The sequence below is a fragment of the Dipodomys merriami genome, unplaced genomic scaffold, assembly GCF_024711535.1.
Source record: "Dipodomys merriami isolate MVZ:Mamm:240054 unplaced genomic scaffold, mDipMer1.0.p SCAF_98, whole genome shotgun sequence".
Classification (NCBI taxonomy): domain Eukaryota; kingdom Metazoa; phylum Chordata; class Mammalia; order Rodentia; family Heteromyidae; genus Dipodomys; species Dipodomys merriami.
In genome coordinates, this window is record NW_027206601.1 from 339845 (window position 1) to 364353 (window position 24509).

The 24509-nt window shown below is 42.8% G+C and overlaps 1 protein-coding gene across 1 annotated transcript in view; it reads left to right on the forward strand.

Annotated features, from left to right (window-relative positions):
- Positions 1–24509, forward strand: part of Pkd1l1 (polycystin 1 like 1, transient receptor potential channel interacting) — a 105605-nt gene that overhangs the window by 42248 nt on the left and 38848 nt on the right. The window contains exons 19-32 of the mRNA XM_070014542.1: positions 252–308; positions 1372–1584; positions 3115–3366; positions 4861–4971; positions 5084–5241; positions 5847–5947; positions 9746–9938; positions 12802–12885; positions 14538–14745; positions 17640–17746; positions 19381–19597; positions 21958–22131; positions 23640–23759; positions 23850–23919. Coding sequence (XP_069870643.1) covers positions 252–308; positions 1372–1584; positions 3115–3366; positions 4861–4971; positions 5084–5241; positions 5847–5947; positions 9746–9938; positions 12802–12885; positions 14538–14745; positions 17640–17746; positions 19381–19597; positions 21958–22131; positions 23640–23759; positions 23850–23919 — 2065 coding nt within the window. The remainder of the gene's footprint in view (positions 1–251; positions 309–1371; positions 1585–3114; positions 3367–4860; positions 4972–5083; positions 5242–5846; positions 5948–9745; positions 9939–12801; positions 12886–14537; positions 14746–17639; positions 17747–19380; positions 19598–21957; positions 22132–23639; positions 23760–23849; positions 23920–24509) is intronic.

Consider the following 24509-nt stretch of genomic DNA (forward strand, 5'->3'; position numbering starts at 1 on the left):
GTTCCATTTGGTTCTGTCCTCTTTTCTCCTCTATCATATCAGTTTCCTAATGGAATATGGTGAGGTTGGCTGGGGACACACAGGGGGAGAAATATTAGGCTGGAAGAAAAACTTGAGCCTTGCAAGAGAAAGACTTGCATTCAGGTAGTGTCTTAGGCGAATAGCATAAAGTCTGCTCTAAACTAAAAAGATCTTCTTCCTTCTCTCCCCCCTGCCCCCACTTCTTTTACTTTCCTTGTTTTTGCCATCAGGAAGAAATAATTGATTCTATTCTTTTATTAAGAGACCTCATAAGTCTTCCTCATAAGGTAAGTGCTATTTATTTGCAAGTGTACTTTTTCTGCTTTTTTTACTTCATAATTTTGAATGGCCAGTTCTTGAAGAATAGAACTTTCCAGAGTTATATTTTGACGTTTAGATTGAAATACAATTTTCTTCTAAGAATTCATTAGAATGGTGATTTTTTTTTTTTTTTACTTCAGAACATGGATGGAGAATTTTATTCCTGTGTATAGAATTTTGGAAACTCAAAGTAGAAACTGATTTTTTTTAAAAAGCACTAGCCATGCTGTGAACATTTTGGTGAAGGTAGTGTCTTTCCTACTCTTAGTATGAAATAGGTTTTTTTCCTGTGGGACAATTTTATTTCTCATGCTACCTTTCCCACGAAATCTTCAGAGATATGAGAGAACTCATTTTACTCAAGGCAACTTGTATATGACTTTATTCTAGCTTCTGTCTTATAATCAATGCTTCTGTCTTACAATCTTTATTTGAGGTACATCTATCTTCTGGCTGTACTGTGAAACATGATCATAATATGTTCTTACTTAAAAATGTACAACTGGTGGCTCATGCCTGTAATTCCAGCTACTCAGGAAGCTGAGATCTGAGGATCGTGGTTCAAAGCCAGCCCGGGCAGGAAAGTCAGTGAGAGTCTTATCTCCGATTAACCACCAGAAAATAGGAAGTGGTACTTTGGCTCAAAGTGGTAGAGCACTAGCCTTGAGCTGAAGAGCTGAGGGACAACGCCCAGGCCCAGAGTTCAAGCCCCATGACTGGGAAAAAAAGAAAAAGGAAAAGGAAAGAGTTCATTGTGGCTAAGCATAGAATTGAATTGGCTGATGGGAACAGAGAAGGCCATAGAAGGACTTGCAAAAGAATTGGTAAAATGCCTTTTAACATTCAAACCAAATATCAATGCACAAAGGACTGCTAGGGTCCTTGGTTTCCTTGGTTATTTCATGAGTGAAAACAATTTTCAGAGAGGAACCAAAAGTTCAGTTATTGTAATTCCAATGATAATGAAAGAGGTATATGCATTGTGGATATAAAAAAATAGTTCATTTTATATCTCTTCTCTTCATGTAGTTAAGCTTTGTTAGTGCAGTACACATTCTCAGGTACTCCCGGATACTCCTTGCTCATGGCCAGTTCTTGGAAAGATTTGTGGTTGACAAAGGACTTGGTCTTGAACTTATCCTACTCATTGCTGGAGTCTGGGAAGCCAGCACACAAGAAAACTTGACAAATGAGGACTATCTACAAGAAGAAGGAATGAAGATAATCTCAGATGTGTTGCTAGTAAGTGAGATGTTTTATTCATCCCTAAGAACACAGCTGCAGGCTGTGCACGAGCTCACTAGACAATGTATAGTTGGCGTGTATTTCCCCCAACACCAAAAATACAACTGCTTTCTCCCTCCCATGTTAACCTACATTGGCAATCACTTTTTTTTAATGTCCAAGGCAGAATAACCTTATAAAGATAATAGGATTATTTACATCATAGCTCTGAAGATTTAGAGGGGAGGGTCTTTTATTTGTGGGCTTCTGGCTGAAAGTCTCCAGTTGGTTTGGGGCATCAAATATTTGGAGAAAGGCGCATGCATGTGCATCTGTGTGCTTGACTGGTCTCTGTCTTGTTCTTTTGTGTGTGTGTGTGTGTGTGTATGGGCGGGTATGGGTGGGTATGGGTGTGGGTGTGTCTGTGTGTGCATGTGTCTGTGTTTCCTTTGTAGTCCTACTTGAGAATAAAGTGGATGGTATTTTGGTATTTGGAGATTGTTATTTTCAATGTTAAATGTTTCGTGATACTGGTGTAATGTTCCTAATATTTTGGTAGATGTTCACTGGGATAATTAGGGAGATGTTTGATTTAGGAGCATCATTCGTCAGACTATCTTCTATGTTTTTAAAAAAAATGATGTGAAGGACTGCAAGTAGTTTCTTATACGCATTAACCTAAAACATATATAACTGATGAAAACAAAATATCAAATCTTATTTCTGTGACAGTAACTTTAGGAAATTATCTCAGAGTTTTTCTGTCTCATCTTGTGAAATGGCCAGTGATTTTAGGAAGCAGCGAATTCGTAGACAGGCTGTTGTCTCTGCAAACTGCCAACCCTCCCACACATACCTGTTGGTTTATTTAGCTTTCAGTTACCAAACTATTTGGGAAAGTATGAACTGAATAAATATTCCATCTAAATCTAATAATAATCTGGGTTTCAGTGGCTCACACCTGTAATCCTAGCTACTGAAGAGGCTGAGACCTGAGGACTGAGGTTCAAAGCCAGCCCAGATAGGGAAGGCTATGAGTCTGTTATCTCCAATTAATCACCAAAAGTTTAGAAATGACATTGTGGCTCAGCGTGGAAGAGTGCTAGCCTTGAGCCAAAAACCTCAGGAACAGTGCCCTGGCCCTGAGTTCAAGCCCCAAACAAGCATAATAAAATAAAATAAATAATCATCATCATCATAGTTACACATTAGCATATTTTCAAATATTTCTCACATTTTACCCTGGCCTTTGCCCAAAGGCATTGCAGTCACATTAACTTTTATTCTTCAGGTGTAATGGTATTAAACTCTGTTTAGATAGGTTAAGAACCCCTAACAAAAATAAAAGATTAATTTAAAGGAGCAAAATTCCCAGAAAGGTGTGCCAAAAAGAAAGACCACAGTTTGTGTTTTAGTATTCTTTGTCATTACATCCTCTATCCGTATCTTTCGGACAAATGAACCTGATCTAAGTTCAGGCTGTCTTGTCACTCTCCTCAGTCTGAACTCGAGGTTTGTTCATTTGTGTTGCAAATATTCTGCTTTCAGAAGTGTCTTTCTTTGAGCCATGAGCATCAATTCCATATGAGCACTGGGCAGATGGAATTCTGGATCCTTCTTCATCACAACCTTCAGAGCTCTGTTCAGAGCCTGGGCTCTGTCCAGGTGCATTTACCTGGTGACCTGGTTTGGCACACTCTTGCTCAAGAAGAAATGCAAAGCCCATGCTACATAAGCCAACTCCTCTTCTTCAAAAAGAGCCCCTATCCAAGGGTACCGGATCCTGGGCAGGTACCAGAGGTATTGACTGTCAACTTCTATGGCAATTCAAATTGTGGTGACTGGGCTTAGGAGATAAATAGAGAAACTAGGTTGACAGGTTGTAAACTAGGTTGTACTTGCTTTCTAGCTCCCAGAGAGGAGCCGCCTACAATGCATTGCTGTCTCCACGCCTTTTGGAAGATAAGAACTCTCTAGAAAACTCTTAATAAAACTAGGGCTCTCAGGTACCTAGATAAGTGATCCCATTCAGTATTTCCTGTGGGGATTTTTGGGCACCACTGGAGAATAAGAGACTTGAGGAGGTCAGAGCATGTGGTGTGGCCTTACCAGTGGCCTTACCTTTCCTAAAATCAAAGGCAGAGTTGAAGTGGGGTGAAACTTGCAAAGGGGCTCCAAGGATCCTCCAGGCCTCTCCATCATCTGCTCTCATCTGAAAGGCACATCTGACCTGAATTTGATGACCTGATAAGTCAGGCAGAGCTGTCCTAGTGATTTGGCAGGGTTTATTTTGTTTGTTTTCTGGTCCTGGGACTTGAACTTGAACTCTTAAAAGAAACCATTAGCTGGGCACCAGTGGCTCATGCCTATAATCCTAGCTTGAGATCTGAGAATCATGGTTCAAAGCTGCCTGGTCAGAAAAGTCCCTATGAGACTCTTATCTCCAATTAGCCACTCAAAAATTGGAAGTGGTGCTATGGCTTAAGTGGTAAAGTACTAGCCATGAGCACCGAGAGGCTCAGGGACAGTGCCCAGGCCCTGAGTTCAAGTCCCACAACTGACAAAAAAGTAATCATCAAAAAGACAGGGCTGGAGGCGCTCAAGTGGTACAGTACCAGTCAAACAAGTGAGGGGACCCCAGGACAAACGAAAACAGTTTACATCTAACACTTGTGAAGGCATAATGAGTGAATGAATGTAAGCATGGGCGTTGACACCAAGCACCTGGATTCAGTAGGGTCCCACACTGAGGGTTTGAGAAAGATTCCCAGAAAGACAAAAGCAAACACTTTATTTATTCAAACGAATGTTCTAATAGTCCAGAACAGAAGTATACCTAACTGTGCAGCATAAGGGTGTTGGTCATCCAAGTGACTTGTCATTTACATGCAGTCCCTTAAAATTCTGTCCATTGGATAATTTTAGGGATTTCAGAGTTTGGAGAGTTTGGAATACACCGTCCCCATGAGTGTCCCCTTGGAGTGAGGGGAAGATAGCAAAACTGTTCCTCAGGCTTCCGGACCCCGTAGATACCCATTGATTATCTACCACAAGCCCTTAAAGCAAAAAAAAAAAAAGCAATATTAATACAACTTCCAAGATTAATCATTTTAACAAGAGTAGCATAAATTTACCCTAAATCCTGCCACTCTACCTAGGAAAACCACTTTTTTGTGTGTGCAACCCTCTGGTGTCAAAGTGGTCACAATACCGTCACTGTGTTTTGCTTTCCTACTTCTCTCATTGGAGCCTATTGTTGGCTTCCTTTTTCTGAGATGATCTTTGTTTCTCAAGGTTGGTGTTGTCGTGGGCATCACCCTCTACAGCTGCTCCAGCAGAAGGCCCATCCCAAGAGGACGGCTGCAGACACCCATGACTGTGGAGTATGGGGAGGAAGAGAGTCCTGTAAGGAAAGCTGCCCCTCTGCTGTCCATTTGGTCTCCACTCCCTGATTCTTCATACACTTACTCCTCCAATGGCAAGCTTTTCCCAACTTTTTTTTTTTCCCCCATGACAGGATAATAACGGAAACACGACAACGTTTGTATTGCTGCGGAATCAGGTGAACTTCCACCAGTTCACTGGGCTTTCTGGAAACTCCCAGGGATCTCTACAGATACACATTGAATTTTCTAATGTAAAGACAAGGGCATTTCCTGTCATGTTGCTAGTCAGGTGTGTTGAATGTTTCATAGCCACACACCAGTAGCTCACACCTGTAATCCTAGCTAGCAGGAAGTTGAGATTTAAGGATCATGGTTTAAAGCCACCTGGGGCAGGCAAAACCTTAAGCTGTTCATTTCATTCCCACAAATTAGGTTGCTTAGTTTTGTTCATGTCTTTTACTGCAGTTTTTATTTTGTAAAGAAATGAGGGATGAAAGTATATGTAGAATTCTTTTTTTTTATTAAGAGGCTTGGTAATGCCACAGACTGTGAACACAGGGCCTTTCTAGCCCACGCTGCCTTCATTTTTGTTGCTGTTATTTAAGTTTTTGTGCCTGTATTGGGGCTTGAACTCAGAACTTACTACCCTGACTTACCTTTTTCTGCTCAAGGTTGGCATCCTATCACTTTAGCCATTCTACTTCCAGCTTTTTGCTGGTTAATTGGAGAGAAAATTCTCTTAGATTTGCCTGTCTGGGCTAGATCTGAACCTGGATCCTCATATCTCAGTGTCAAGTTTACAGTGGAGAAGGGTGTTTTGCTTTACAAATGACAACCCTAAAGGATTTAAGAGGAAAAGAAACTAGACATCATTTCTTCATTTTTATCTTCTAGATTCTTCGAGAAGCCTACTCCTTCTGATTTTCTTGTGAAACAGATCCAGTTGTGGGGTGAACAAACTGTAGACATTTACATACCTGTTGTTCTGCAGAAAGGTCAGTGGGCTGGAAGAAACCATTTTGTTTTCAGTTTTCTTGAGAGGGTGGAGCCTCCCGTGTTCTCATGGCAGTGTTTTGCTTCCTGTGACATACACATCCAAGTAATTTCTCTTCCTTATAAGACCATGTCTCTGTAAAAACTACCCCACCACCAAGAACCATCTTTGTCCACTATTGGTGTTGGTGAAGAGCTCCTAGCCTGTCTCTCCTCAGTGGTGGCTCCTCCTGCTTCTCCTGGCCCCAGGACAGCTGTGTCTGAGTGTCTACTTGCAGCAGCCTCCCCTTCGTTCCTCACTTCTGCCAAGCCTTCTGACTGCAGAATTTGTCTCCTGCATCTATACATCTTAACTTTACCTCTGACCTGCTTGGGCCTCCTCTGGCATCAGGGGCTCCCCCCAGAGAGGAAGCAAGTTTGTGTTTCACACAGAAGCATGGTGAACAGGACCTTGGGTGATCCTTACAGAAGCAGTGAACAGAGGCACAGGGCTAGCCTTCATAACCAGGTGTTTCTCAGTCTTCTCTCACTAAAGGCAAGGTAGTGGAGCTCATCATGCTTAAGCAAACCACACAGGACTAACAGGAAAAATGGAGAAATGCTCTAAACCCATTTATGAGAAGGCAGTCATTCTCCAACAAGTTGACATCTGACTCTTAGGTGAATGGACTAGTCCTGGGATATGATTTTCCACTGAGACTTGGTCACTTTATAGTTCTCATTTCCTTTTAAAATGAGTCAAACTGGGTGGTTGATCAAATTCTCAATGGCAATTATATATACATATATGTGCATCTACTGTTTTCTTTTCCTCAATATTTTATTATAAGAAATTAGAAAAGTAAAAAAAAATAGATAAAAAGTTGGATGCCAGCTAAGTAGCTGGATATAAAGTTAACCCACAAAAATCCATAGCTTTTCTGTATTTCAAGAACCAGAAGCAGGGGCTGGGAAGGTGGCTCAGTGGTAGAGCGCTTGCCTTGCATGCATGAGGCACTGGGTTCGATTCCTCAGCACCACATGAATAAAAAGAAAAAAGTGGGAAGTGGCGCTGTGGCTCAAGTGGTAGAGTGCTAGCCTTGAGCTGAAGAGCTGAGTGACAGCGCCCAGGCCCAGAGTTCAGGCCCCATGACCGGACCCCCCCACCCCAAAAAAAGAACCAGAAGCAGATAGAGAAGGAAATCAGTTAAGCAATTCCACTTGCAGTAACCTCAAAGTATAAAATACCCAGGAAAAACCTAGCCAAGAAAGTGAAAGTTTTCTACAGCAAAAACTATAAAACTCTAAAGAAAGAAATTGAAGAAGTAGAAAGACTTCTCATGTTTATGGATCAGCAGAATTAATATCATGAAAATGGCCATTTTGCCAAAGGGGAGCTACAAATTCAATGAAATGCCCATAAAAATCTCAATGTTATTCTTCACTGACAAGAAAAAACAATCCAAAAATTCATATGGAACCATAAAAAGCTTGGAATAGCTAAAGCAAATCTCGGTATAGAGAAGAAGCAATGTAGGAGGTATCACAATTTCAAATCTCAAACTTTATTACAGAGCTATAGTAACAATAACAGTTTGGTGTGGCACAAAAATAGACCTGAAGACCAATAGACTAAACTAGAAGAGCCAGAAACAAAACCATAAACCTACAACCATCTGATTTTTGTTTTTTTTGTCGGTAGTGGGGCTTGAACTATGGGCTTTGGCGCTGTCCCTGCACTCTTCAGCTCAAGGTGAGTGCGCTACCACTTGAGCCATAGCACCACTTCTGATTTTCTAGTGGTTTATTGGAGATAAGAGTCTCATGGACTTTCCTGCCCTGGCTGGCTTTGAACCGTGATCCTCAGATCTCAGCCTCCTGAGTAGCTAGGATTCAGGTGTGAGCCACCGGCATCCAGCTAGCCTTCTGGTTTTTTGACAAAGGAACCAAATATATATGTTGGAAAAAAAACAGCTTTAACAAATGGTGTTGGGAAAACTGGATATCCATAGGTAGAAGATTGACAATGGATTCCTATCTGTTATCTTGTACTAATATCAGCTCAAAATGGATCAAAGACCTCAAATGTAAGATATGAAACCTTGAAGCGACTACAAAGAGTAGGAGAAATATAATTTATTGGCATAGGCAGGAACTTTCTGAACAGAATTTTGAATAGGCGCTAAGCAAATCAAAGACAGAATTGACAAACGGGATTGCATCCAGCTAAAGCATTTCTGCATAACCAAAGGCATAGTTACTAGGTTAAAAAGACTGCCTACAGGATGGGAGATCTTTGCTGGCTATATCTGCTTAGAACCTCATTTCTAGAATAAAAGGTTTAGGCTTTGAGCCATTAGTAGAAATTAGCTACTTACATCTAGTTCTAAAGTAAGCTGTTCATGTGCTTTGTTTTGGTCCAATTTTGTTTTTGCATTGAGATCTCTGATCATCTGGTGTTTGTTATTGTAGATGAGAAAGGGCTCTAATTCCATGTATTTGCGAGGGTTTGAACTCAGGGCCTTGTGCTTGCTCATTTGCTCAGCTAGTGTTCTATCACCTGACCCTACTCCCTAGCCCTACATTTTTTACTGGTTATTTTAGAGATGGAATATCTTGCATTTTTCTGCCCCAGTGGCTTCAAACTAAAATTTTCTGTCTCTCAGTCCCCTGAGTACCTAGGATTATAGGTTTGAGCCACTGACACCAGTTCTAATTTCCTATTTATTGTTTTGTGTCAGTCCTGGAGCTTGAATTCAGGGCGTGGGCACTGTCCCTGAGCATTTTAGCTCAAAGCTAGCACTCTGTCACTTTTGGTGGTCAATCAGAGATAAGATTCTTACAGATTTTCCTACCTGGGCTGGCTTAGAACTGTGATCCTAGCCGGGTGCCGGTGGCTCACATCTGTAATCTTAGCTACTCAGGAGGCTGAGATCTGAGGATCGCAGTTCAAAGCCAACCTGGGCAAGAAAGTCCGTGAGACTCTTATCTCCAATAAACTACTAGAAAACCAGAAGTGGCGCTGTGGCTTAAGCCGTAGAGTGCTTTCCTTGAGCTGAAGAGCTGAGGGACAGCGCCCAAGCCCAGAGTTCAAGCCCCACTACGGACCCCCCCCCCAAAAAAAAAGAACTGTGATTCTCAGATCTCAGCTTCCTGAGTAGTTAAGATTACAGGTATGAGCCACTGGTACCTGGCTTTAATTCCATATTTTTAGTAACAGCTATTATCTAATTCTCCCAATACCATTCACTTGAAAATCTTAGGAAAAAATTGTAAATAAGTAGACTGTTAAGTGATTTTGCTTTTAAACACATAATATATATATATATACATATATGTATATGTATATATGTGCATGTGTGTATATGTGTGTACATATATATATATATGGAAATGTGGTATGAAGCCAAATGGAAAGGTGCAAATGGGCCCAGAGGGTGTTTGGTGTGTTGGCTGATAGGCTGGAGAGAAGCAGGAAGTGGCTTGAATTGCACTGGAGATAGAGACTGGACACTGAGCACTGCCCATCCTCACGAGGTTGGGGCCCTCTGTTCAGTGTCAGGAGAGCCATGGAACATGGAGAACACTAGGGACACTGTTTCCTTTCTCAGTATCTCACTATTACTTTGTGAAAGTATGCATGCATTTAATTCTCCATTTAATTTTCCCAGACAGCCTGGAACACCTGTAATCCCAGCTACTCAAGAGATAGAGATTATGGCATCACAGTTCAAGTCCTGCCTATGCATAATATTTACAAGACTTTAAAACCTGTCAAAACTGGCCACAATTTGACATTCCATTTTTTTCTCTTTTCTTAGGAGCCAACATGGGATATTTATCCCTACTGGATGCTGATTATGACAGAAGACCTCCCAACAAGAACTTCACTAAGGCTGTGAAGTATACAGTATGTTTCCAGTGGCTCCAGTGCATGTTTTGGGACAAGAGAGAGTGGAAATCTGAAAGTTTCTCTCCGCAACAAGGAGCTTCTCCAGGAAAAGTTAACTGCAGGTATGGGAGTTTTAGCAAGTGACTACATTTTGTTCTACCTTTGGCCTAAACCTTTCCTGAGTCATGTCCTCCTATGAGAAGCTGGATCCAACTTGGTCCAACCCTGAGCAGATGTATTGTGACATCTGTCTGCATTTCAGCATTGGGAAGGGGAGCTCATCCTGGTGTCTCCCCCTTCTTCCCTCCATGGAGATGGACATGTGCTAGGCATAGATGCATGTCCATTGAGTGATGAGTCCGTTCATAAGGGGCAGTTATATCAATTACTTCTAAATATCCTGGTAGTCATTGAGTGTGCAGTTTATAGTCAGGCAAGCAGGGTTCTCTGCTCTCACTACCTCTGTTGTCCACCCTGTCATTCACTCCCTAACCGAGGGTCTGGCTTGGAGGTGAGGACAGAGACACCCTGTGTAGTCATGAACAGCCTTCCCAGAAGTTTCTGGTCATCTCAGTCATGTTACAACACTGGAAAATATTTTTATCATCAGCCTACAAAATTAATAATTCTATGACATGGCTAGTTTAGTGATTTTTCTTGTCCTCATCCTCTCTGAAATAGAGATTCAGCAATTAGTAACATTATTCAACATTTTAAAATAGCTGGGAGTGAGGGCTCACACTTATGATCCCAGCCTCACAGGAAGTGGAGACTGAGAGAATCACAGTTGAAGGCCAACTCAGGCAAAATAACTCACAAGGCCCCTGTCTCTACCAACAAAATGCTGGGCAATGATGGGCATGTTTGTCATCACAGCTATTACAAGAAATATAAAACGTAGGATCACTGTCCAGCCTGGCCAGGCATAAGTGAGAGACTGAATAATATAAATATATATTACATATAAATATATGATATGTGATATAATGTATAAATGTATATTATATATCATATATAATAATGTTAAATAACTGAAGCAGCCAGGACTAGTAACTCATGTTTGTAATCCTAGCTACTCTGAGGGTTGTGGTTTGAAGCCAGCTTAGGAAGGAAAGTTAGTGAGACTGTTATCACCCATTAACCACCAAAATATTGGATATGGAGCTGTGGCTCAAGTAATAGAGTGCTAGCCTAAAGAAAAAAAGCTCAGGGCTGGGAAGGTGGCTCAGTGGTAGAGCACGTGCCTTGCATGCATGAGGCCCTGGGTTCGATTCCTCAGCACCACATAAGCAAAAAGAAAGCCAGAAGTGGCGCTATGGCTCAAGTGGTAGAGCGCTAGCCTTGAGCTGAAGAGCTGAGGGACAGCACCCAGGCCCAGAGTTCAGGCCCCACGACCGGACCCAAAAAAAAAAAAAAAGGAAAAAAAGCTCAGGGACAGCACCCAGCCCTGAGTTTAAATCCCAGAAATGGCACGTGCGCACGCGCGCGCACACACACACACACACACACACACACACACAGAGTGAAATTTTTAAAGAGGAGCATAGGGATATGGCTCAAGTGTTTGCAGCCCTGAGTTCAAGCTCCTCAGTTTTGCCCTCACCCCTCCCCCTCCAAAAAAAACCACCCTAAACTAGCATTTACTTTTAAAAACTAGAAATAGCCAGATGCTAGTGGCTGTAATCCTGTAATTCTACCTACTCAAACCTGAAAACAAGGAAACTTTCTTTCTTTCTTTCTTTTTTTGGTGGTCATGGGGCTTGAACTCTGGGCCTGGGTGCTGTCCCTCAGCTCTTCAGCTCAAGGCTAGTGCTCTACCATTGAGCCACAGCACCACTTCTGGTTTTCTGGTGGTTTATTGGAGATAAGAATTTCATAGACTTTCCTGCCCGGGTTGACTTTGAACTGCGATCCTCAGATCTCAGCCTCCTGAATAGCTAGGATTACAGGCGTGAGCCACTGGTGCCCGGCTAGGAAACTTTATTTCTTTAAACTATTGTTCCAGATTCTTCCCAGCTCCTTCCCAGTAATCCTCCACACGGGACTAGAAGGAAAACTGTTGTAACAAACAAACAACAACAACAACAAAAACCCTTCCCCCAAAAAAACTTCTAAAAATACAAAAATTTAGCTGGGCACTGGTGGCTCACACCTGTAATCCTAGCTATTCAGGAGGCTGAGATCTGAGGATCAAGGTTGGAAGCCAGCCCAGGCAAGAAAGTCTGTGAGACTTTTGTCTTCAATAAACTACTCAGAAAAAGTTGGAAGTGGCACTGTGGCTCAAGTGGTAGAGCACTAGCCTTGAGCACAAAGAGGCTCAGGGACAGTGCTTAGGCCCTGAATTTAAGCTCCAGGACTGGCAACAAATAATAATAATAGATACAATAATAGTAATAATAATCTTCACTCTATTTGAACCATAAGAAACTGTTTACTGGTGCTTCTTGTCAAATATGTCCAGGTCCCATCATTTTGGAAATATCCATAGGTGGTTATTGTTCTTCCTGTGTCATACCCTCTGATTATGTGCTACTGTTCAAACTTCCTGGTAATGGTCTAATATTCCACTTTGCATCAAGTTACACACTAATGCAATCCTTCTTTCTCTGTTACATACTACTTCCTGCTAGGCTTTTTTCTAGGAGTCAGGGGTACCAAAATGAATAACACATGGGTGATGATGAGGGTGAGGTAGATAGTTATTGTGGTTGTCATGGTAACAGTTAACAATGACAGGATTATTTGTAGAGTTGAGAATAAGCACTTAGGGAAAGGATTACAAGAGTTGAGATGGGCTTCCTGAATAGCTGGAATTATAGGCATGAGCCACCAGTGTCCAGCAATAGCTTGTGTTTTAGATGAACTCTGTAAACTGGGCCTACTTGATCAAATGATGATGACTGGAACTTCTTCACTGGCATATAATCACACTGGAGACCGCTGTTCCTGCCGTGTCTGGTATCCTAATTGGCCTTTTCCTTGTAGCTACCATCACCTGGCATCCTTCTCTCTCCTAAGAAAAAAGTTGAATGCCAGTCTTGAAGTGAGTGACATTTCCGAGTTACAGAAGTAAGTGCCACATTCGGACTGGGTTTTGCTTTACCACTACCTGCTCAAGATGCCCGCCCATAATTAAGCAGCTGCAGGAAATCAGGTTGCTTATTTTCTTTTTTGAAATAGGGATATTAGGAACTAATTTTCTTTAAATGTTACACTGAACTGTCTGTGCATACTTCCATCCACAGGTGAGAGGTTATTGAATGCAAGAAGGTCAACAGACTTTTCTTATAGTTAAGTTTAGCTTTGGATCAATGGGAACTTGATCAATTAGTTTTGATTGGCTTAAATCTATAGGGACAGCCCTGCCACATCTTCTCATCCAGGTGTCTACTCACTGACATACTTAAGTTGTAACTTGCCTCTGGCTCTTGTGATATTTTCATAGTCACTCTTTTATGTGAAACAGCTCTCTTAGAGGTTGAACTATGAACAAATAAAGCTCTGGTGGGCAGAAACCTTCAATGTCTCACTTATTAAAGAAATAAAAAAAAAAATCCAGGCACTAGTGGCTTACTCCTGTAATCTTAACTACTCAGGAGGCTGAGATCTGAATATTGAGGTTCAAAGCAAGCCTTGGTAGGAAAGTCCGTGATACTCTTACCTACAGTTTACCACCGAAAAATCAGAAGTGAAGCTGTGGCTCAAAGTGATAGAGTATTAGCCTTGAGCACAAAAACTTAGGAACACTGCCCAGGCCCTTAAAAACACACACACACACACACACACACACACACACACACACACACACACACACACACACACACACACACACACACTAAAAAATAGACAGGTGCCAGTGGCTCACACCTGTAATCCTAGCTACTCAGAAGGCTGGAGATCAGGGCACACACACACACACACACACACACACACACCCTAAAAAATAGACAGGTGCCAGTGGCTCACACCTGTAATCCTAGCTACTCAGAAGGCTGGAGATCAGGACACACACACACACACACACCCTACCACACCTGTAATCCTAGCTACTCAGAAGGCTGGAGACACAAAGGCTGGAGACACACACACACACACACACCCCTACCCACACACACACACACACACACACACACACACACACACACACACACACACACACACACACACCCTACCACACCTGTAATCCTAGCTACTCAGAAGGCTGGAGATCAGGGCCTGTAACAGGGGTCAGGTGTTTTCTACCCTAACTGGCACTGATACCAGGGAAACAGGGAAGATGTACCCACCAGTAGGGGGCATACAGGGACAGATAGGATGCAGGTGAGACTGCAGGAACTGCTCCAACCTCTCCTCACTTTGCTATGCTGGGAGGAAAGGGAAGAGGAGAATGTTATCAAGCTAACTGCTGCAACATGACACACAAGTGGTGTCACCAAGTCTTCAAGAGCAGGGAGACAGTGTCCTATCCACATTTGGTATGAGGTTCTTCCTCAGACCCAGTGAGGCGAGGCTCCCCTGTGAAGCTGGATCATAGTCCAGGCCGTAGGGGCTGGCCACAACCACCGGGAAGTTCTGGGTCTGCAGAACCTTCTCCATGCAACCTCAAGCATGTATTTAAACACAGTCTGTCCCAACACCAACAAAGGCTGAGTACAGGGCAGCAAGGGCAGTCTTCCCGATGTCAGTTCCCTTGGGTCACTATTTCTTTTCCTTGCTTACAGACACCCACAAAACCTGTTTCCCAGTATCCTCATTGTGGTCTTTGTGATTCTTTATGGAGTTTTGATTACTAAAACCAGACATGTAGATTGTCATAACAAAAAGAAAACTGAATATATCTTTCTTCAAGAAGACATGCCACCTGGCCACCACCTGTATGCACTTGTCCTAGCCACTGGCTTCCGGTCTCCGGCCAGGTTTACATCAAAGGTAATAAAAGGTTCCTGGGGAGGACTCTAGTGGGGCTCAAGGGCAAGCATAGGCCTGAGGAGCACAAGAAGTGACCATTTGGCCAGGCACTGATGGCTCACACCTGTAATCCTAGTTACTCAAGGATCACTGTTCAATGTCAACCCAGGCAGAAAAGTTTGTGAGACTCATCTCCAACTAGACAGCAAAAACTCAGAAGTGGAGGGTGTGGCTCAAGTGGTAGAGTGCCAGCTTTGAGCAAACTAGCCAAATGAGAGTGTTAGGCCCTTAGCTCAAGCCCCAGTATTGGCATGCACACATGAACACATATAGCAGCCATCTGATAATTTACCTGCCCTGGCCATCACCTATTATCTGTCACCATGGGCCTCATCCCAGTTTCTGGGCTGAGACTTGTCCATCCTTTTCCCTGCCATCCCCAGCTTGTACACCCATAGGGCAGAAGGGTCAACTTGTCCCCTTCTGTCAGCTTAAATCCCATCTTCTTCACATTTGCACCATGGAAAGCAGCCAGAATATACAGGTTGTGTCTCAGAGACTTTGGAACCAAGTTACACACTTCTGAGTTAACATTGGTTCCATGAGCCATACTCCAAAGGAAAGAAGAGATCAGAAGTGTCCATACAAACGTTTGGCTAGGTGAGCACATGGCTATTTTGGGCATAAAGGAGCAGGTGGAAGATGATGTAGAGGGTGGGCAGTAAGGGAAGTGGTGGGAAAATGGAGGGGAAGACTTGGTCCAGACGCCCAGGGGAGTATCGATAAAGAAGTGAGCTGTAGAAGAGGCCTGCAGGGGCCTGCATTGGAGCCTTAGTCAGAACTGTGTGTGTTATCAGATGTGTCCCTATGCACATTTAGAGGTCTCCCTGATGAGAGGCAGGTGCATCTGCACTTGTAACTCACCACGCCACTTCTGGAGGCACCGTGGTTACGTTCTGGAGCTGACAGGACTGAGATATGGAGAAGGGGGCATGGAGCCATCCAGAAGCAGGGAGAAAGAAGGTTAACCATTCAGGCTATGCTCGTCACATACAAAGGCCAATGAACCATTAGGGACATCATTAAAGCTGATGTTCTTAACAAACTAGCAGGATTCGTGACTGGGGAAAAAAATCCTCAATCCTCTCTACAAGCAACAAGAGTTTATATTGCACATCACTGGGGACAAGATTCTTCTTATCAGTCATAAAATAGCATGGTGCCTGGAAGTAAACTCACCAAACACATGCCAGGCCACATGGAGAGATCTTGCCCAGAAGGCATGAAGGAGCTAAGCAAAGCTGTATTTATTCATGGCCTGGCACCTCATTTTCCTTTGCTATTTCTCCCAAATTATTTTATGACATTAGTAAGAATGCTGATACTATGAGTTAAGTTCTATCAGTATATTCATTTTTATCCATTTTAGACATGAAAACCCAAGACATAAAGAGGTTAGATTTAATCATTATTCTGGACTTTTTATTTTTATTTATTTTATTTTATTTTTTGTCGGTCATAGGGCTTGAACTCTGGGCTTGGGCGCTGTCCCTGTGCTCTTCAGCTCAAGGCAAGTGCTCTACCACTTGAGCCACAGTGCCACTTCTGGTTTTCTAGTGGTTTATTGGAGATAAGAGTCTTACAGACTTTCCTGCCTGGGCTGGCTTTGAACCGAGATCCTCAGATCTCAGCCTCCTGAGTAGCTAGGATTACAGGCGTGAGCCACCGGCACCCAGATTATTCTGGACTTTTTAATTTGAGCAATTGATTCTAAATTTAATGTGGAAGAGAACACAAGACAGAGCAGTTGGGTCAGCTCTAGAGATAAAAGGGCAGGGATTTCCCATCACAGAGTCAGACTTATTTTGAAGCTTTCAAACATGGTAGAGTATAGTCTTTGTAAGGGTATGGATTGATAGGCTTGGGAGACAGATTGGAGACTTCAAAATCCACATAGACATCTATGTAGACTTCAAGAGCCAGATAGGAGGAAGTGGAGCTGTGGCTCAATTGGTAGAGTGCTAGCACTGAGCAAAAGCTGCTCAGGGACAGAGCTCAGGCCCAGAGTTCAAGCCCAAGGACCAGCAAAAAACAACAGAAAACAGGCAGGAGAGAAAAGACTACTCAATAAAATGTTCTGGGACAATAGCCGTCCTGGAGGAAGAAGACAATAAATCTTTACATTATACCCACAAATTAAATACCTGAAGCCTAAAGACAGACCAAAAAAAACCCACCAAAATTTAGTAACTGTTCACAGACACACACACACACACACACACACACACACACACACACACACACACACATATATGTATGTATATGCATATATGTATATATATATATATAGGCATGTAGGAGGATTTCAAAAACAAGAAATAACTACCTTTCTCAAATGAAAAAATTGATACATTATACTATATCAGAGTTGCAACTCTCTTTCACCAATGAGAGACAAACTCAGCCCCACTGACAATACAGATGTGAATGCCCTGCCCACAGGCCTGGCCCCGCCCACAGGCCTGGTCCTACCCTGGGGTGCAGCAGCTCTCCTAAGGTCTGTTGTATAGGCCAAGGGTATGAGATGCTGCACTCACTACTGTGTTCTCTTGCCCACCTGAGTAAGAGAAATGCCAGTGAATTCCAGATGAGACCAACTTTTCTACATCAAGTATGTGAAGAGCCAGCCAACTCTCCCAGCCTCCAATTCCAGGTTTCCTCCCAGATCTGTCCAGAGAGGCCCCACCCCAGAGGTACTATACTGGCCACGTGTCCCTCATCCCTCTCCAGAGCTCCATGCTGTGAGGGCCTGTTGGGTGACTTTGTAGAGGGACTGGAAGCGGAAACATCACCCCAGCATGTCCTGTTTTGTTTGTGACACACCCTGACCTCTCACCCCTGTTCTGTGTTTTGAGGTTTTCGTTGTTTTCTGTGGTGAAAACGGGCTTTCGGAAACCAGAGAACTCTACTCTCCAGAGAAGCCCCTATTCCAAGGGAATTCCAAGCACACTTTTATCCTGAGGTATCTGGCGTTTCCAACCATAGATTTGGGAAAGGTGGCCAGTCAGAATTGGGGTACCCCAAACCAAAATAACTAGCATAGAGACAGTTGTTCTATAATCACTGATTTACAACCTATTGTTTTTGTTGTTGTTGTTTTAGTTTTCTTAATATCATGCAGTAAATGAAATTGTTTCTTTACATGAAGGAAGAAAGAGGGGGGGAGAAGACATTTAAGCTTTTTATATGTTTGTTCCAGTACTGGCACTTCAACTCAGGGCCTTAAGTTCTTCCTTAGCTTATTTGCTGAAGGCTAGAACTCTACTACTTGAGCCACATCTCCATTTCCAATTTGTTTCTGCTGGTTAACAGTAGAGAAGAGTCTCTCAGATTTGTCTACCTGGGCTGGCTACAAACTGTGTTCCTCAGGTCTCAGCCTCCTTACTTAGTGGCTAGGATTACAGGAGTGGAATTGCCAGTGTCTTGCTTAAGAACATTAATTTTATGTGCCAGAAACAGTATTTTTATGTCATTAAATCTGCCTGAATTAATTCGTATTGTTCCAGATTTGGCAGAATAATGACACATTGTGTGACAATGATGATGAGTTGGAGGGAAAAGGACATGTCAAGAACTAATATCTAGGCCCCTGACTTTCTTAGAAAATGCACAAGTAGGTCTGGGAATGTAGCTTAGAGGTAGAGTGCTTGCCTAGCATGCATGAAGCCTTGGGTTTGATTCCTCAGTACCACAAAGTCAGGAAAGGCAGAGTGGCACTGTGTGGCTCAAGTGGTAGAATGCTAGCCTTGAGCAAAAAGAAACTCAGGGACAATGCCCAGGCACTGCACTGAGTTCAAGCCCCACAAAAGAAAGAAAGAAAGAAAGAAAGAAAGAAAGAAAGAAAGAAAGAAAGAAAGAAAGAAAGAAAGAAAGAAAGAAAGAAAGAAAGAAAGAAAGAAAGAAAGAAAGAAAGAGAAAAGCAGAAAGAAAGAAAAAATACAAAAGTATTGAAGTGCCCCCCCTTAGGGAAAATTTCATTGATAATATTCACTGACTTAGAGTATTGTCCTAGATTAACATCAGATTCATTCGTGCCATATATAAATAGATGCATTTTATTTACTTTGGTATAGAGAAATGACAGTAGCTCCCTAGCAGAGTTCCAGAAACGGCAGACAGTACTGAACCCCATACCTACTGTTGTTTCTAAACATGCATATCCAAGAGAAAACTATTCATGAGGCTTAGTAGGAAATTAGTAATTACTAATAATTAAACTGTGTGACTATAATAATACTCTGTAATAACATTTATTGAAAAAGTATGAGTTGTTTATTTCTAGAATTTTCCATTTAATTTTGTTAGATGATGTTTGATAATGGATAACTGAGACCATGCAAAGCAAAAATGAGGATGGGGGGGTGACTGTGACAGAGACTAAGAACCTAGAGGTCACACTGGTCACTGCTCAGTGTGACCCACTGCCCACTGGCTGTGTTCTGGGTACTGACCTGTCACTCTGCATGGTAGTGACTTGTTGGCACATCCCAGTCACCCCTCATGGACCATCAGCGCCAGGAGGGTGGCTCCAAGTTGGCAATGCATCCGTCCCATCCTGCACAGGTCGGTGATGAGACATTGTGTATGTGTTACCAGTGTATCTGCCCAGTTGGGTCCACTCCAGAAGATCAGCCTGTGGCATGACTGCCGGGGACATTCCCCCAGCTTGTTCATCAGCCACATGATGGTGAAGAACTTGTGCTCAGGACAAGGCTGGTTCTTCCATGGCCAGTGCTGGCTGGCTGCGAGCCGAGGCGATGGCCGTGTGGAGCGGGAGTTCACTTGCCTGCACCATGGGCTTGGCTTCCAGAAGGTAGGCCCTAGGCCTCCTGCATTCCACAGCATACCTGACTGCCCTGTGGAACGTCATTTCTAGCTCTGCATCTCTCATCACATTTTTTTTTCCTTTAAACCATTACAAAGTTATCTGCATTGCTTTGTTCTTAGTTATCTATAAAATTATCCTTATCTAAAATTTGCATGCATTAAGAGGCCATCCAAGCGTGGGTTAACCACCTTTGCCAATTAGTAATCATTGAAAGAATGCATTTCTTCATTTAACTACAATGATAATTACAATTCTGGAATTTATGGCTACCCGTGGTCTGCAGTTTGAGGCTTCATGGTAAGGATTTATTAATGCCCCAAACGACTAGGATAACTCTCATAGAATACAGAAGTGGTCAAGGATCAAATAGGAGGAAATCAGTCCCAGGAAGCAACAAAACCATCTAAGAACAATCCATAGTCCCCAGACTGACTATGAAACTTTGGGTTTTTACATGTTCCCTTTCAATCTTTCCCTGCCTAGGAATGTTGTTGTTTTTGTTGTTGTTGTTGTTGTTGTTGTTTTGCCAGTCATGGGGCCTGAGCTCTGGGCCTGGGTGCTGTCCCTCAGCTCTTCAGCTCAAGGCTAGCATTCTACCACTTGAGCCACAGTGCCACTTCTGGCTTTTTCTGCTTATGTGGTGCTGAGGAATTGAACCCAGGGCCTCTTGCATGCAAGGCAAGCACTCTACCACTGAGCCACCTTCCCAGCCCCCTGCCTAGGAATGTATTTTACAAAGTTGGGGTAAAAATGCTGAGATTTCTCCCTCAATCTTTGATTAAAAGTGAGCACTTTGAGCCAGGCACTGGTGGCTACTCAGGAGGCTAAGATCTGAGGATCACAGTTTGAAGCCAACTCAGGCAGGAAAGCACACACACAAGCTAGAAATGAAGCATGACTCAAGTAGTAGAGCATTAGCCTTCAGCAAAAAAGCTCAGGGACAGTGCCCAAGCCCTGAGTTCAAGCCCCATAACCTACGAGAGAGAGAGAAAGAGAGGGAAAGAGAGAAAGAGAGGCTTTGCTAGCTGAATGATCATAGAAGAATTAGAAGGTCTACATTGTTTCTTTTCTTCTCTTCTCTTCTCTTCACTTCTCTTTTTGTCAGTCATGGATCTTAAACTCTGGGCCTGGGTGCTGTGCCTGAGCTCTTCAGCTCAAGGCTAGCACTCTACCACTTGAGCCACAGTGCCAATTCTGGTTTTCTGGTGGTTAACTGGAAATAAGAGCCTCACAGATGTTCCTGCCTGGACTGGCTTTGAACCGTGATCCTCTGATCTCAGCTTCCTGAGTAGCTAGAATTACAGGCATGAGCCACCGGCACCCCGCTTGCATTATTTCATCTCCAGCCTTGTTGCTTGAAAACTTTGTGAGAAACCTAGAGTTACTAGTATAATCATCTGTCGATCTGCATAGCTGTGTCCCATAAATCAGCTGTCACTTGTTAGCCAATCTACTAAAAACATTCTGTTAATACAGTCTGTTAACTTTTTTTTTTTTTTCGGTTGTGGGGCCTGAATTCTGGGCCTGGACACTGTCCTTCAGCTCTTCAGCTCAAGGCTAGCTCTTGAGCCACAGTGCCACTTCTGGCTTTTTCTGTTTATGTGGTGCTGAGGAATGGAGCCCAGGGCCTCATGCGTGCAAGGCAAGCACCCTACCACTGAGCCATCTTCCCAACCCTGTTAACTATTTTACTGGTACTTATTTGTTATATTCTTCTTGTACTGGTTCTATGTAACAAAATTGTTTTCTAGAAAAAAAAAAAAAACAAATGCTAGGTGTAAAAACCTAACATTATTTGAATTGCATTGAAACTGTTAAAATCTGGGGCAGCTCCATGAGCAAGAGACTCTCTGCTGAGTAGTGCCCTGCAGGGCTACTTAGAGAAAACATGGGTGGGGCAGCACCAGCTCTTGATGTACTCAGATCCCATTAAAGTCAAAGTGCTTTGGGGGAAAGTCCTGAGAATAGAATGTCTACTGGGATTGCAAAGGAGAGACATGAAGGGAGGACCTAGAGAAGAGACCTCTGAGCCACCATGGATGCATTTAAGAGTCACACAAAGGGGGTGATTTGTTCTGGAACTTGACAGGTGCTAGTAGGAGTTTGGACTGGGCAGGAGTCCAGGGTAATGAGAAAGTGGCCTTAACGAAATACTGCTGATAAAGGTGAGAGGGAAGAATCTAGAACAAGAAGCCATACAGGGTGTCCACATAGCAGCTAAGTAGATGGCCAGGCTAGAAAAGCCAAAACTTTGGGGGTCTCAGCACAGAAAATTATGGGTTATTAATTGGGATTTTAATCTGTTGTTTAGATAGTCATTCTCCTGTGTGTGGTTTCTGTTTCAGCTTTTCTATTCAAAGTTCACGGAGTACTTGCAGGAGTCCCACATCTGGCTCTCAGTGTACAGCTGGCTTTCCTCCAGTGGTTATCTGCATGTACCTCGGCTGGCTGTGTCCTTCTGCCTACTATGTGTCTATGCTTACCTTGCTGCCCTGGTCACTTCAGGAGGACATGAGCAGGTGGAAGTCAATGGGTTTTACAGTGGATTCCAAACCTGACATTCATAGCCTGGACCCCTCTTGACCTAATAGCAAAACTCTCTTCTGTCATTGGAAGAAGATTTATACTAGGAGAAGTGAGCTGTCTTTCTGAAGGGCCCAAGGGTGACATGTCCAGAGATGGAACTAGGAGGTGTCTGTAGGATGATGCCTTGGGGTAAGGAGCTACCCTGCAGAGCTCCTTCAAAGCCTGGGGTTTTACACATTGTCTTTCCCAGAGGTGCTAGTAGCCTGTATTTTCTCATGAGAACACTCATGGTAGGCTTTTTGTTGTTGTTTTTTTATGGTTTGTTTGTTTGGAAGATTAGGTTTTATTTAGTAAAGCAAGGGAAAGCAGGAAGAAATAGAAAGGGAAAAAGAAGTACCTTTGATATACAGAGAGTGGGAGGAGAGAGGCTACTTGTAATTTTTTTTTTTTTGGTCGGTTGTGGGACCTGAACTATTGGTCTGGGCACCGTCCCTCAGCTCTCCAGCTCAAGGCTAGTACTCCACCACTTGAGCCACAGCACCACTTCCAGCTTTTTTTTGCTTATGTGGTGCTGAGGAATAGAACCCAGGAACTCATGCATGCAAGGCAAGCATTGTACCACTGAGCCACCTTCCCAGCCCCAAACTTGTAATTTTTTTAAGGGTGAAAATTGATTCACATTTTAAACAATTCCTCTGACTGAAAGAATGGGGAACAGTTCTTTTGCTCTGCAACTCTGGTTTAATTGTTCCTCATGGCATATAGAGAATTCTGGAGCACTTCAAGCAGATCCATGGAGATAAGATATTTTCTGACAGTGAAAAATAGTATGACTTGTGGACTGTGAAAAAATGGCTAGACTTGTTTTTGAGAGTGAACTTATAGCCATCTACAAGCCTAGCTCAGTGGATTCACTGTAGAATCTAACACAGTAGTCTGTCAGTGGGTGACAGTTGTCAGAAAAGTGTGATAACAATTATGATTTAACATATTTTTGATGAATGCTATTGGTAGAACTTTTAAAAAATGGGAAGTACCATCAAATGGAAAGATAAAAACTTTCACACACACACACACACACACACACACACACACACACACACACACACACACACACACATATGAAAAGAAAAGCTTGGAACCTGCAATAAGAACTTAGTGGTAGGTTAGTCCTACAAGGTAGACCAGTTATCTGAACTGAAGCCCTGACCAGTTCTTGTTGTCTGGTGGTATATTAGGAATATTTATTTGTCAAATTCCAGCCAGGATTAAGTCAACTGAGCATGTGCTTTATGAAAAGTGGGTGCTCAGAAAACATGTATTTCATCTACAAGGATTTGTCAAGAGGGAAAATAATTTCTTCTGGTTTATCTATGCCATGGGATAGAGAAGCAAAGCTTCATATGTCCTCCTGTTAAATACATTTGGAATTCAAATTGGCTGTGCATTTGGGGTTCGACATGTTTCAGGTCACATAACTGCTATTTTTGAACTGTCACAGCCTCTTCTAGTTGTTGGCCCTGCTGATATCACTCTCAGATCGGTTGGCCTGAGTCTCCTGTGTACCTTCCTGGCGGCTCCAGCAGCACATCTTGTGTCACTACTCTTTGGGCTCAGAAAGGTATTGTGACTGGCTGTGTGAACCTGGGTTCCAGCACGGAACTCAAATGACTTATGCCACCCTCTCTGCCCAAACTTTTCATCTCTACAGGAAGCCACAGCGTGTCCCCCAGCTACAGTAGGCCCATCCATGAAAGGAACACAGCTGGATGCACCTCAGGGTAATGTACACAAAAAGAGAAACTCTACTTTGGTAGCTAGTTCTTTGGGTCAGTCTCTTAAGTGGAAAGTTCATGTCCAACATTCAGTTGCCCTATTTTTAGTATACAGGTCATCATTCCATATGTTCAAAACCATCTTTACCCTTAGGCTGTTCATTTCTTTTTCACTTGTTTATGTTGACCTTATAAATCTTTTTTTACACAATAAGTTTCAAAGCTAGGTGGCTCACACCTGTAATCCTAGCTACTCAAGAGGCTGAGGTCCAAGGATGGCAGTTCAAAGCCAGCCTAAGGAGACAAATTCAAAAACTCTCATCTCCAAAAAGCTAACTAGTAGAGCACCATCCTTGAGTGAATAAGACAAAGAACAGTGCCCAGGTCCTGAGTTCAAGCTCCAGTACCAGCCCACATACACAAATGAGTTTCATTATAAGTAAAATCCCTTTTTTTCTCATAATATGTAAGTGCTTGCCTCCACTTAATAAACTAGACAATTGTCGGATAGGGAATAAATACTGCAGTATTTCCTAGTGCCTGCTTTTGCATTTTGATGACTACTTTTAGAAGCTTTTATACAGTCAATTTTGGTA